This window comes from Lolium perenne, chromosome 4 (genome assembly GCF_019359855.2).
Source record: "Lolium perenne isolate Kyuss_39 chromosome 4, Kyuss_2.0, whole genome shotgun sequence".
Taxonomy (NCBI): Eukaryota; Viridiplantae; Streptophyta; class Magnoliopsida; order Poales; family Poaceae; genus Lolium; species Lolium perenne.
The window spans coordinates 41,194,306-41,209,286 of record NC_067247.2 but is presented as its reverse complement, the minus strand read 5'-3'; the positions used below and the strand labels follow the sequence as shown (position 1 = coordinate 41,209,286).

Genomic DNA, 14,981 nt, shown 5'->3' with positions numbered 1-14,981 from the left:
CGAATGAATTACATATCGACTTCGCAATAACATTGCATAAAATTCAACGAAGTCGTCGAGGAAGCAGGTTGAACTGATCACTCAGCCGCACTCGACAATAAAATATCAATTAAACTAACATAGCGTGCAGCGTACGCAGTAAACAATCTTATACAAGGATATTACATTTATAATTGGGTTCCTCGGTCCCAGTGGACCTTCAGCTCCTTTTCAAGGCATGATTCCATCCGAGAAACGACGGTGTGAGCAGGACCTTTAGCAACATCATAATACTGGCTTAAATCCCTCTCAGTATTTGCTACGGCTCTCAAGTCTAAAGATGGATGGCACGCCAATATTGAAGCAAAGGCAAGCTCAGCACCAGCCAGAAGCTCTTTTCGCACCAACTGTCGAATCCTCCCAGGAGACGAATCGGGTGAACAGGCCAGACAAGGTTTCGGGTGCTCTGTCCAGAGGAAACAAGGTGTTCCAAACCATCGTGAGATGAGCATAGTACTTATCAAAGTAGTAATGCGCCTTCATCACCCGGTACTTAAACTTCGCCATGACGACAGCCATTGGACGATGCAGCCATAAACCATGCGTCGGATGCGCAACATCGGTCATCGCCTCAACCTCTTCATGAATCTTCTTGTTCTCTTCAGCCACATCCGAAGCTACGACTGGAAAAATAACGAATGTCAGATAAAAGAACATTCAAGTTATGCCAGAAATCAGAAGATAGGCTAACACTTACAGCCCAAGCTTTCGGTAGCAACATGAAGACCATCGAGAGTGTATTGTTCGACAGCAATCGCTATCTCTCCCTTTTTCTTCACCAAGGCAGCCATCGCACGAAGAGAAGTGATGTCTTTATTTAGACAAGACACCTGATCACGTAAGCGACGAACAAGGCCTGACTCGTCATTACTCGAAGGGTTCGGAAAGAGCTCGGCATGGGAAGAAGATGAAGGAATCTGCAGTATAGTCCTCAGTTCAAACCAAGCATTAATATAAAAACTCCCATCGGGAGCATTGAGCACACATCTTACAGACAAAAGGATGTTTAAATTGGCAACAGAGCCGAATTTTTCGAGTTACGGATGATCTTATGTACAACAAGTCAAATAACAGTTCAAGGGTTCGCCGACGATGAACCAGGGGCAGACTCAGGAACAGGTTCGGCTTGTGCTTCATCCACCAGCTTCAGAAGTCGGTTGGCGCAAGTTATTGCCGATCTCTTGAAAGGCTCAAGATCGACCAGATGGCTTTCATCATCAACCGGCAGTGCCTTAGAAAACTCCTCCAATTCTGACCCCATCCCATGGCCCATAAGCAACTGAAAAGTAAGAACCGCTCCAATCAAGCGGCTGCGGCGTTTCAGTACCTCCACAGGCTCGGAAGGGTCGACAAGGAAAGCTTCCGCCATCTCGTCGAGAGTCCTGTCCAGCTTCATCTTAGGGAAGATCATCGAGTATAGCTTCGACAGTGCTCCCTTGGTCTTTTGCAGTAGTCCAAGGACCTGGATATTAGACTCAGCGGCAAGTGACAAAGCATTGGCTGTGGAGTCCTCCCGAAGCTGATGGCGTCGGCTGATAGTTATATTGGCGGCCTCTGAAAGAGAGACATATCAGTAATCAATGAAGAAACACCAAAAAAGAAGCGAAATACCATGAGGATTTTTACCCAATAAATTCTTGACGGATTCATGGAGGACACCTTCCTTCTCATCGACTGCAGCCGCCGCTGCACGCCTGGCATCTTGATCATCCTTCGTCTGACGCTTCTGCCTCTTCACTTCTTCCTTCAACAAGGCGTTCTCATTCTTGGCATCGGTAGCAAGCCCGTTGGCCTCAACCACCTGATCAGCCGAAGATTTGACGGCCTTCCGAAGTTGGGAGTTTTCGGCCTCAAGGCGAGTGAATTGCTCAGCAAAGTCTGCCACAGCGTCGACTGTAGCGTAAATCGGCTGCAGCCAGAAAAAATCAAGAGGAGTCAATCGATAGAAACTCGGCAAAGCCAGATAGATTAAGTACTTACATGATCACGGCCAGCCGACGGGGTGGGAGCATCATCAGGAGGAATAACTCTCGATACTGGTACCTTCTCCACACCCGTTCGTGAAGGAGGTGTTGACTTGGCGGGAGAAGGATTTGACTCCTTAGCCGATGCTGCTCTCTCAGAGGCTAGCTTGGCCCTCTTCGCGAGAGGAACATCGTCATCATCAGAGCTATTTAAGTACAGTGCACAGTTAGCATGCAGGATGACAAGAAATAAATTAAAAATAAAAAGACTATAGATGCTCACAGGTCCAGATCATCTTCGTCCACGAAGAAACTTGTTGAACTCTTCTTAGCAGGAGGAGGCGAAGCAGCTTCGTCGGCATCATTATCTCCTCCTCTAGGACTTGATTCAGCCGATGTGATAAGGTCATCATGTACCTGCTTACGACGCCTGCTCCTGAGGAAGGCGTCATCTTCGGCAGCTTCCTCCTCTTGGACATCGCTGTCCTCAAGAACGTGCTGAACGTCCTCGGTTCCCTCAGAATCATCATCGTCATCCTCCAGTACCACGCCGCTCTCGGGTGAGGGAGGATAACATTGGGCAACAGTGGGAGCCTATGGAAGGAGAGAAACTTGTAAGGCACAAACAGAAAAAAGAAGTAATAACAGTAAACGAAAAGCAGTAAGGTTACCTCGGACGGGAGATGTTTGAGATCATAGGGAGGACGGGCCGATGTCAAGACAATAGTGTCCTTGGTACTAAGGCATGTTAGGCGACGAACTTCATCCCGAAGCTCATCTGCCGATAGGTCGGCAGAGTTGATCCTTGACTTGTCGCCTTTGCCAGTATAAAGCCACAACTGGTGAGGGCGGGACATCAGCGGCTGCACTCGATGTTGTAGGAACACTGAAACTACTTCAGTGCCGCACATCGTCAGGCCTCCTGTATTCTTCAAAGTGACTATCTGCTCAAATAGTTCATCGGCTGTCGCCTTTTCTTCGGGAGAAAGGGCGTTTTGCCAAGACTTCTTCTTATGAGCTACCAAGACGTCATCAAAAAGAGGGAGATTTGAACGCCGCCCAGAAACGGCGGGATCTCGCAGGTAGAACCACTTGTTGCGCCAGCCCTGGACGGATTCCTTCATCGGATAGTCGAAGTAGTCGACCTCCTTCCTGACGACGAAGCCGACGCCACCGACAACGGGGGGGGGGCATTACTGTCGTTGTGACGCTTCACATAGAAGATCTTCCTCCAAAGGCCCCAGTGAGGCTCAATGCCGAGGAAGGCTTCGCAAACGGTAATAAAAATGGAAAGATGAAGGATGGAATTTGGGGTCAGCTACCAGAGCTGAATCCCATAGAAGAAAAGGAGGGAGCGAAGGAACTCGTGGGCCGGAAGAGAGAGGCCACGAAACAGGAAAGCAGCGAACATGACAGTGAAGCCCTTCGGGGTCTTTGGGCGAGAAACCGAACCTGGGAGACGAATGTCATCCTCAGATGCGGAGATGAAGCCGAGAGCGCGAAGTTTGCTAATGTCGCGGTTGGAAATGGCGGAGGCGCTCCAATCGCGGCTAACTTTGCTCGCCTCTGAGGTACTGCCGCTCTTCTTCTTGCCCATGGTGAACGGAGCTTCTGGTGAAGAGGCAGAGGAACAGGGAGGCTTGAGGGAGAAGATGAGCAGTAAACGGGGTAAAAGATAAAAAGAGAAGAGGCCCCCTATTTATCCCGTAAGAATTTGTGTTCAATCGTGGCCATAACTCCACAAAGCATCGTGGGGAGTGGAGCAGATCTGACTGTACACGTGGCGCTTGAAGAAGGATTGGAACCAGCGGCCCATTATTCCCACGTCGTGCGAAAATCAAGGAGACGCCTCGATCGCCACGCGTGCATTAATCAAGCCCTAAAAACTGCCCGCGCAGAGCTAGGGTGGGCCCGTCAGGACAAGTCCTGTCAATCGGCCCACAGCAGTTACACGTCAACAGTGACGTCATAAAAAACCTTGAAGCATTCGAAGGAAAAATGAAAAGTTATCGGATGAAGGACTTGAGTCTAAGCCCGGCTGCAGACATCCGTACCTAGACTCGGGGGCTACTCCCATCGGGAGCGCTGACGCGCACCCGATAAAATGAAGACTCGACAGAATAAGCAGTCGAAGGAAGAAGGTTTGAGTCTACACTCGATTACAAGCACTCGCACCCAGACTCGAGAGCTACTCCCATCGGGAGAGCGCGGCGCGCACCCGATAGAAGTTTTTTGCACTCCAAGATCATGCCCGGGGACTTGATTCTGTGTAGGGTAACGTTGTTTTGCCATCGGCAGTTAACCAACAAAAGTTGGGCACGTTACTCATTATCCTTTGCATAAAAAAAAAATTTATCGGATGGCCTATGAAGACCTGTGGAAAACATCGGCAGAGGAGAATATACGAGTAGTACAACTTGAGTCTACGCACGGATTGCAAGCATCCGTACCTAGACTCGGGGGCTACTCCCATCGGGAGCGCTGACGCGCACCCAATAAAATGAAGACAGAGCAGATTCAAGATGAACAAGGACAATGAAGGAGAAGAACATCAGGAGAAGACATGTTTTAGTCTCTACCCGAACTATCTTCGGCTAGACACTCGGGGGCTACTGACGTGGGCATTACCCTTCGGGTAACCAACATTGCTCTATCATGTATTGACTAATTGGAGGCCCATGAAGACACCCGAAGGCGAGATGGGCCACCTGGACGGCGCACCAGAGGAATCCTTGGCGAGCAAGACAAGGAAGCAGCCGAACAAGGAAAGATTAGATCTAAAACTACTGTAAACCTAGTCGTACTCGTTAAGACTCTTGAGACCTGGCCTCCTATATAAAGGCCAGGAGAGGGGCTGCCGAGGGACACGATGAATCTTAGCAATCTTAGCCAGAAAAAGCTTAGAGTTAGGTCACCTTAGCAATAGCCATCTCAACGAGATCTCAACCGAACTATTGTAACCCATTATCATCATAATCAAGAACAGACGGGCAGGACGTAAGGGTTTTACCTCATCGAGGACCCCGAACCTGGGTAAATCGCTCTCCCCGCTTGTCTGTGAACCGATGTCTCGTGTCAGTCTACAGGATTCCATCAACCCTAAGCCCCTATCGGAGGGCATTGGCGAGGAGTACCCTCGACACCTCCCGCCGCCCAGGGCCTCCGCGCCCGACCTCCACCTCCCGCCGCGCTAGGGATGCCGCCGCGCCAGGGCCGACCCGCCCGACCTCCCCATGTCTCGCCGCGCCATGGCCACGGGCTGCACCTGGAGAGCCACGGGATGAACACGCGGACGAGCTGCTTCTGCTGGCCGCAGTTCCAAGGCCTCGCCGGAGCAAGCTCACCGGAGTTGATTTTTAGTTGATTTAGTTCATCTAGTTGATTTTTTTAGATTTATTTGTGACATGTTTGATCTTGTTTGTTGTATGTAGGTAGAAGAAACTAGTTTGTGGAGCTCTATTTTACAGCCTCTGGGGAAGGGCTAGTTTTTGGCTTATTAGTTGGGTTGTAAAAAAGAGCCTCCGGCGAAGCTCGCGTTGGCACGGCGCGCTATATCTAGATCGAGCGCGCTGGAAATGACTTTTACAGCGTCAAATTTTAGAGGCTCTTTAAGATTAATTGGAATCATTCATCAATTGTTCCTTCAACAATAAAACCCCAACAACCAACAACCACACATGCCCTGCGTGGTAAAAAACGATTAACCCACACATGCCCCGTCTTCCTCCATACTTCTTTTTTTTTTTTGAAAGAATTCCTCCATACTTCTGGTCGAGCCGTCCTTCGGTCCTTGTCCGCTCTGGTGATCTGTTCGAGCTAGACCTCTTCTCTACCACTTTCATATTATGATACCACTTTCATCTCTCACCTTATTAATTGGTGTGCCACATCAGATTTTTGCCAACATGGCATGCATGATACTACTTATGATACTCCCATTGTAGCTAGTCTTACTCGCGTGGAGTGGAACGGCACCTTGAATTGTGCGTCACGACTCACGAGACAGATGGACGGATAAAACAAGGAAGGAATGCGCATTTGACGCATGCATGCTGTTTCTCATGACAGACCCATATGGATCCGATCCGAGTAAATGCCCGCCCCGCGCCAGAGTACATCCATGCATGGTGCGTGAAAAACTTCAAATCGGTGGCCCATCCTTAATTCCTCTTTTCTTTCTTCTGACAACGATCGAGCTGAAATCGCAGTTAAATCCCGTCCATGTGAGAGGAACAAAATTCACATCGCTTCGTCAACGCAGGTAAGTACACGGCGCGCTCTGACTCTGTCATTTTTTTCTGTTATTCCTTCGCTTCGTCAACGCTAGTTTGAGTCGGGCCTCACACGCGAATTTGGCCGTCAGGCTACAATTGTTTGTTTGTGTCTGACGTGTTTCAAGCGGTCCAACGTATTTTTTTAGTTACTTAAGATACATTGTTGATATGGTGTCTATTTAGCATCAAAAAAACATAGGATAATCCAAAAATATAGGGAAAATTATAGGAAAATCTACTTGACGTCTAGTCGTCGCTGGTGAGATCGATGATCTCTATCATCTCCCATGACTAGTGCGGCACCCGCGGCGGCATGCGATATACATGCGGGAGGTGGAGGAATGGTAGCCAACGCTGTCGGCTAAGGTCATAGATTACACGCTAGGGGAAGAGCAGCAGACGTGCCGCGTGCCTCGCGCTCTGCACCACCATCGTCGAAGAACTTGTCGCCGTCCACATCGTCGTCATCCTCATCGTCATCCGTTTGGCTGTTCACGAGTTTCCGCTTGGAGAATCCGGCGTCGCTGGCATGTCTACGACCGGCTACGGCGGACAGGGTGGGAGAGATCGGAGAGGGAACAAATCGAGCGATAGGAGGGAGAAATAAAAGAAGCGGCGGGAGGGCCAAAAGAGTAGTCACGCGGCGAGAGGGAATGGCGGGAGGGACGAAAGTGTTTTCTGCCGCTGACAATGCTGGCCCGCCACTCGTAACGCAGGTTTTCGTTTTGTCTTATGTAGAGGGGACAAGCTCAGGGCGCCGGACACCGTATTGATCCGCAATGAACTGAAAAAGTCTTTGTGACGCACAGCTAGGGGAGGTGAAACGTCTAGTGCGTCTCTAATCCCTATATGCGACACGAATGGAGATGTTCTAAAGCTAGTCATGGTGCGAAGTAATATATATGTTATTATTTCATAATGGAGAGTAACATATGTGTGATATCATATAAACTTTTTTTCCTCACATATGGTATCATATAAACTTATATATGCGATGTTATGATAGCATAGCTAGTTGCTATTTCACTTTTTTCTTCATTTATTATTACCCACGTCACCAAAATATGTTGGGGTTGTCGCGCATCTGCCTTGCCCCCAATTCAAGCATTTAATCACACCGTAACAAATTTGGGCTGTTTTTTTTTATTTTTACCGAGCTTTTATTAGAATCAAGCCAAATCCAGCGCTGCTAGTCACAGGCTGCAGTGAAGACGTTGTCGTTGAGTCAGTATATAAAGAGGACCACTTTGCCTGTCGGCCTGCCTCTGCTTCGAATAACTACCGATCTATAAACCTCTCCCAGTCTGTTTACTGGTTAGTGAGCAGTACGATTCAGTAACATCGTCTTCTGGCTTTTACAAAGCAAATTGAGGCCGCTGCAACCACACAGATGGTCAACATCATCTAACTCCATCTCTAACAGTGAACCGCGAGGAAATTCGAACTGCCAAACAGTATGTTTGAGTGTATTTATTAAGGTGGTATGCGGACAGTGAGAAGCTTCAGATCCGTCAGCGGATTGCCAATGGTCCCAAAAAAAAGTTTACTCGAACTAAAATTAAACTTAATTTACCTATATTCGGGCCACCAAAATTCCACATTTAACATTAAAAAAATAAGAAGAAATTAACAATGCGGCAGTTGGTGCTGCCAGCCGGTCCTAGTCATCGTCACCGAGGCTGACGAAAACCTGCGGCAACGGCCACACATTGGCTGCCGGACGAGGTGGCGGTAGCCAGTGGCGGACCCAGAGAAGATGCTGAAATTCGGGGCATATCATTTGAGTGGGGGCATTTCTTCTCTAAATTTGCAAATTTTAGTAAATTTCTTTCAAAATATGTAAAAATATCAAGGAAATTCAATCTTTTGAGTGGGGGCCTATACCTGGGTCCGCACATGGCGGTAACTGCTGCACTGCTGATGGTGCGACGGCACTTGGATGGCCCCATCAAGGCCAAGACACTTGGAACACTCCTAACGAGATAGCCATGGCGCGTGCGGCGGCATCCTCCTTCGTGAGCTCCGCCTCCTCCATGGGTTCGTAGTTGCCGTCATCGTCCTCCAGCGAGTCCATGGTCTCGTAATCGCCGTCAACTATGGGAGTGGCTCCTTATACTGTACACCCCGTTTAAGTCGTGGCGCTCTGGCCGCAGCGTGGGGAAGATGTACCTCGTCGCGTCATCCTCCTCCACGGGAGACATCATGGACGGTGGTGTCTGGGGCGGCACCGCCAGCTGCACCTCGTAGTCGAGCCCCTCGAGGTAAACCTTGATGCTCTGTCTCTGAGCGTCGTTCTCGGCCTCGAATCACCGCGTCCAGAGCTGCGAGTCCACGGCGTAGGCCGGGTCTTGCCGCAGATCCGGTGACTCGAAAGCTCGACGCCACATAATCTCGTTGCAGCAAGCATGGCCTCGCATGCGGATCGCCGCGATGGGCAATCACGCGTGGTTGAGATGCAAACAGTGAGGCGGGTTGACATCTGGCCATGTCAGGTCGCTCCTGCCACGGTATACAGTCGTGCCGTCTCCACCTCCACATAGAAGCGGCGCCCCGATCCGCAAAAAAAATGGCGCCCTCCATTGCTGCGCCCGCGGCTATCGCCGCAAGCCTCGTGGTCATTACGGCCAGGCCATAACTAAACGCTGCCCTTCACCATAGAAGTTGCGAGCTAGGGTTTGGGTCGGTAGACTGTTCGGCGTAGTGGACTCGAGGGGTAGGGCCCTAGGAGAACAACAAATGGCCACGACGACTTATCGAGGGGACATGCCCCGATGTGTGTGATGTCCGCGGCAACCACAAAGCCATCCCAAATTTGGGCTGAAAATGCGGGTCAAACGGACAAAATCGATGGTCATTGAGATCCGGTGGATGATGTTGACGCTTTGGCGTCGTTACCATTTGGAAAAACGCTTGGGATGCTTCGATGGAAACCTTAAATCCAGGTCTCGAGAATTGGAAGATTGTGACACTCGAGATCGTTCTCCCTACTAACGGCATGGTTTTGGAGCAACTTCTAGTTCAACGGGTGTGGAGCGGCGTTACTTCTACCGCGTCGACGGGTCTCGGTGGCATGGTGCTGCATGTTGATATATGTGTGCAGGACAATGAAGGACGTTGATGGCGTGACTAGCAAGGTCAATGCCTTGATCCTTGTAATGAAGATGGTCAACAGAAGAAGGCGGCAAGGACTTCTAGAGTGTGTACAGCGGTGCGTCGTGGTCTGCAGGACCAGTTTGTGCTCCCGGCTAGCCGAAGAGCGGTTTGGTGAGACCTCCGATGTTAAGATGATGTGGGCCGGTGTGAAGTCAAGGTACACATCCCAACTTAGCCCGACAAGTTTGTAGGTGTTGCGACAACTGTAGTATGGTGAGGTGGCTTCCGGTTTATCTTTATATTTTCTTTGTAAACTTTTGAATAATTTAAATAAACAAGTTTCTGTGCGCAGAGGCCGGCGGTTGAACCACCATTCCGAAAAAAAATCACCCGAAAATGTTTTAAGCTTTAATCCATGCAACTCCTTGTTACAAAATTCGAAACAGAGCATGCAGTGAAAGGTACTAAGGTAAAAACAAGCATAAGGTATTTAACACAATGTTAGAAACTAATAACAGATTACTGAGATTATTTTGGACTGTAAAGTAAAAGCTGGCCGATAAACTGGTTCAGGAAACTCCTGAGTCCTGATCATGTTTTAGAAGATGAAGGTGCTTCTATTCCTTAGCTATACTGTTTCTTTTCTTTGCAGTTGTTGATTGGGCTCTCCAGCCCTATATCACGGGATGGAACCCGGCAGATTGCAAGAGAACTGCCTTGATTTCCTCGGGCCGAAGACCAGGGCCGTCATTGCATTGCTGATGTGAAAAACGAAAGACGAGTGAGTAATCGTCAACTACAGTTGACTGTATTTCTTTTCACTCTCTGCAAAACTTGGCAGTAGATCTGTGCATTACCTCAGCCTTGAAAACATCCAAGGCAAAGCCATTGAAGCAACTGATCACAGCTTGCTGCACATCCAGACCGAGGGATTCGATTGCCTTCATGGCAGATAGCAGAAGACCAGGCCTGCGAGCGCATAACATGTGGATGTTGACGACACGACCTTCACGAAGCCTAACCTCGACCTTCATCACACAAAAAAAGAACACAAGTGATATGCATGAGATTTAGCTCATCTGAAGAAACATACTGCTTAAATGAGATTCAGAGATACTTACACTTGGTTGCTGACCAGTAGGGCTTGGCAGTGCACTCGGGCAAAGCTCTTCCTTGACGCGGGATGGCAGTGTGGGTAGTGTAGGAGTCAGAGGGTGGAAGCTTGTAGGTGTTGGAGGCAGTGAGGATGTGGAAGGAGATGCCTCCAGCTCATTCTGAAGATCATTGATCTTTTGTAGGAGCTCCTTCAGGTACTCGATTGCATCACCAAGAATCGAAGCCCTGTCCATCTATCAACGAGAACCATACAAATCAGGTCATTAGCCAGTCTCCCAGTCATGACACAAAGGATATTTAATATATTTCCTTTATCGAAAAAATGAAACAAAGTATAATTGGTTAATTGTGCACACATAGTGAGAGAAGCACACCATGATTCATGCTCTTTTTCGGCTCACAAAAATTCGTGCATATTTTTTTAGATAACACGAAAATAAAAGGCTCCTTTTGGAACTATACAACAGGTGATAAAGAAGATATATCTTATATTATTATTATAAATGAATTTCATTGATTTGTTTTGAAGTGCCTCATGATAGTAGCTCCAATAGTTTTGTTTGCATTTTTATGAGGGCGCGAAAGTACTGCAGTAATCACAATTTATAACTCTGTTTTTTGCAATCTGTCTACACCACTGGCAATTGACTAGAAACTGAATAAAATGCAGTAGAAAAAGACAGAAATTTGTCTTTAGTACAACTCATGGACAACAATCGTATTGACTCGTATAGCAAACAACAACCACGAAATAAATTTATGGTAATTATTAACTACGAGAAACGTAAATTCAGTAGCCTTCATGAAAAGCTAAAACTAAATTTTCAAGAAAAAAGTTAAAATTATGGCCATGCCATATAGATAGAGATAACATCTTTAGAAGCTAAATAAAATAGCTGAGGTTGTATTGATACTAAATCACCAAACTGGACAGACCAATGACTCTGCCAACAATTAACAAAAGGTTAAAATGAATGCTAATATAAGAAATTCATGAAACTGGTGTGCGTCCACAACTCTACATGAATAACCTATGAATATAGTTCTTATATAGGGCATTAATTTTATTATGTAATTATTTACAACCCTTCTGCCAAGAACTATGACACCAATTTGAGGGACATTGATTTACCTTTAGCACAACGCAAGCACAGCGATTGCATTTACCAGTATGCTGATTTGTTTGCTAATACTAGTATGCTGATTTAATTAGTCCCAGAATTAGGAATCCGTATGTCAAGCAAAAATTAATGAACAAATTAAACTAATTAATTGCTCCAAGAAATAGGAATTCATACGCCTAGCAATACCAGTAAAAAATTACAGCATTTTAAATCCTTTGGGAATTATAAATACGATAGGGTTCCTATAAAAAGTAGAATTAAAGTCATGCTTAAGTAGGGAATATCTAGTCCTCTAGAGATAACATGAGTTGAAGGTAAACAGAAGATGTGGTCCTCTAATGGACGTGTATGGCCAACAACAAACTAGGAGCTACAGTTTCTGTACATGGGACACCAACGTTTTTCAAAGACTGCATTGATCCACAATCTCCATGTAGAATTGCATCTGAGATGCAGTAATCGACTTTGACAAACAGTACAACGGAACCTATACTCAAGCTTATAAGTCCAGATGCAATTGAAAAAAAAACTAATATATCCTTTAACACTGATTTCAACTAGCCATGCTACTCCAGATGCTAACTCCAGATTTTCATCTTTCCACCCTTCAAGACAAGCAAGCACACACAATTCATCACTATTAGGCGATGTAGTCATTTCAATCATTGGTATGGATGTTTCAAAATTGCCTCAACCCGCTAAACCCAAGCACAGGAAAGAAATAGTACTGCAGCACTGTTAAATTCTATATACTCTGGTTCGCAAAAAAAAAATTCTATATACTCTAATACAGGTGGCGAGGAAGAATTTCTCACCTTGCTGATCTTGGGCACGACAGACCGGAGCATGTAGAGCCGGTCATTGAGCTTCTTGCGACGACGGCGCTCCGCCATGAGGTTCTTGGCCGGCATTCCCTTCCTCTTCCCCTTCCCTTCCGCCGTGCCGCCGCCGACGGTCACCGTGCTGTTGGCGTTCGATTCCTTCCTAGCGCTCTCCTCGACGCCCCTCCCGTCCTCCTGCTCCGAGTCGTAATTCATTCCGGACGCGTCAATGCTCACGACGTCCTCATCGACGTCGTCGAGTACTGTGTCACGCCCAGCGGACAAGCCACTCCCGGCCGACACCACCATACGCTTCTTCTCGAAGTCCTCTTCGCCGGCATTACGCCGGAGCGCGCGTTTCTGGAAGAGCGTCGGCTGCGCGCCCACCGGCGGGAAGGTCTCCAGCGGCTGCAGCATAGCCGCTTTCCCGCGCCCCGAGAAGGGAGCGGTCAAGGACGTTGGAGCAGCAGGCGCCTCCGAGGAGGAGCCGCTCCCGTCCCCGGCGCCGGTGTCGAACAAATCGAAACCGGCGAGGCCTCCGAACTCCGTCATCTGTGGCGGCGCGGGGCCGAAGCCACCGAAGGAGCCAAGGAATCCTGTGTTCCCATGCGTCAGCAGGGAAACCGGGGCGGTGTTCGAAGCTTTCCCGGCGCCAAGAAACGCAGCGAAATCGCCGCCAACATTTCCGGAGCGGCCAAGGCCGAATCCAGAGACGTCGAACGGTCCGGTGCCTCCTAGGTTGAGGAGCGGGAACATCTGCGAGCCTGCCCCGAAGCCGGGGTCGGAACCCGATGCTCCCATAGACGCCGGCACAATGGCCATGGACCCGCGCGCGGCGGCGTCGCCACCCGCGTGCGCGCCGGCGTCGAAGTACCAGTCCTCATCAAGCATCGCCGGAGCGCGGAAATCCCCTCCTCCCACCGAGGCCATAGCCAGGAGGTGCTGGTCATGGTGGGGACCCGCCTCGTGCCCCATCATCGGCAGCATCCCGGTCGCCGCCGGCTGGTGGTGGCTGAGGCCCTGTTCTTGGCCAGCCTCTTCCTGCATCCAGAGCGAATTGTCATACCGCGATTGCATGGCCGCGCAAACTGCGGCGGGGCGTGAGGGTTCTGTGGGTGCGGCAACGGCCGGAGGAGTTGAGATGCAGCAGAGATGGCAGAGCAGAAGGACAGAGAGAGGAGAGCAGATGAGAGCGGAGGAGTGTGAGTCGTCTGAGTTATCTTTCTAGCAGCGCAGTGTGTGTATATGTACTGCTGGGCCGCCATTGAGAGAGATACGACAAATTACCGAAATAACCACCCAGAAAAAGGACACTGCTAGCCAGCCTCTACAGCCTGGTTAGAGCATCTCCAACAGTAGTGCCAAAATACGGGCGCCTCGGCCGCTCTCGGTGGTCCATCAACTTTCCCGACGTCTAGATGCGGCAATAGGCGGAAGCCCTCGCGCCACCGCCGCCGGCCGTCACGCGGGAGGCGAGGCAGCGGCAGCGCGAGCTCGAACAATGCCTCGTCGTCGCCGAACGGGACGAGCGTATGCGCCTCGAGTGGGTGCGGTACTTCCCGGAAGGCGTGGCCGCTGAGGTCGCCTTCTACGCCGAGAAGGAAGAGCAGAACATGGCGCAGAAGGGGGAGAAGAAGCGCGATCGGTAGGCGAGGAGGGCTAAGAAGGAGGCCAAGAAGAAGGAGAAGGAGGAGGAGAAGAATGGTGCCGGTCCGTGGACCATCACCGTCGACTCTTCCTCCTCGGAGTTCGAGTGGACGTCGACTCGGGTGTCGTCTAGAACACCGAACTCCTCCGACTTCGACTAGGAGTCTGATTAGTTTTTTTAGTGTAGTCTAGTTTTATATTCTGTTGTAGCAAATGTGGGTTAAACTATGCAATAGATTTATATTATTTTCAGTCTATTTTTACATTTCGTTTGATCTATTTACATGTGCAATTGTGTGAAAATGTTATTTTTGGGCTGCATTTTAGCGCATCTCCAAGATGACCAATTCAGCGTTGCATTTTGGTGCGGTGGTTTACAACGCCCAGTGAAGCTCTCGTCGGCGCTGCGCACTGCTTCTGCATAGCGCGCGTTGTAAACCCGAATATACAACGCCTGATATGGCGCGCCTGTTGGAGATGCTCTTAGTCCATTCTAAGAGGATCTCTAGCGGGGAAATCTGAAATGGCGAACTTAGAGCATCTCCAGTCGCGTCGCGTCTCGGACGGCGTCGGATTTAGCGTTTGGATGGACTTTGTTTCTCCGTGCTGTGTTTCGGGCGTCGCTGCCCAGTAGCACCGCAAAACAGACATTTAGATTTTTTAAATTAATCGAAAACAGTCGAATTCATTCAAAGTTGCTATATATTACATGGATTTGAATGACATTTGATGAAATTTAAACCTAAACCCTAATCTAGCAGTACTTGCGGCGCCCAGAGGGGTCTTAGTACTGGTGGAAGTTGTACATTGTGTCATCGATGACATCTTTCTTGTCGCGCTTGTCGGGCGCGTTGGCGGGCTCGTCATTCACCACGCCACTGGGCCCAGCCTCGCCGTTGTTGG

At 49.0% G+C, this 14,981-nt stretch overlaps 1 protein-coding gene across 1 annotated transcript; it reads right to left on the bottom strand.

The window, feature by feature from the left end:
• Positions 1 to 9,754: 9,754 nt before the first annotated feature.
• LOC127292265 (transcription factor ICE1) lies at positions 9,755 to 13,656 on the bottom strand. The gene is made up of 4 exons (XM_051321629.2): positions 12,426 to 13,656; positions 10,492 to 10,719; positions 10,228 to 10,398; positions 9,755 to 10,128 (listed from the first exon to the last, which is right to left on the bottom strand). The coding sequence occupies exons 1-4, from the start codon at positions 13,506 to 13,508 to the stop codon at positions 10,045 to 10,047; spliced, it is 1,566 nt and encodes a 521-aa protein (XP_051177589.1). The 5' UTR covers positions 13,509 to 13,656; the 3' UTR covers positions 9,755 to 10,044.
• Positions 13,657 to 14,981: the final 1,325 nt, after the last annotated feature.

Excerpts from the sequence above, each read along its gene's own strand:
- LOC127292265 (XM_051321629.2), bottom strand. The coding sequence starts at position 13,508 with ATGCAATCGCGGTATGACAATTCGCTCTGGATGCAGGAAGAGGCTGGC. Across the intron at positions 10,720-12,425 it reads TCGTGCCCAAGATCAGCAAG|ATGGACAGGGCTTCGATTCT; the intron begins GTGAGAAATTCT and ends TCTCGTTGATAG. Across the intron at positions 10,129-10,227 it reads TGGATGTTTTCAAGGCTGAG|CAATGCAATGACGGCCCTGG; the intron begins GTAATGCACAGA and ends TTTTCACATCAG.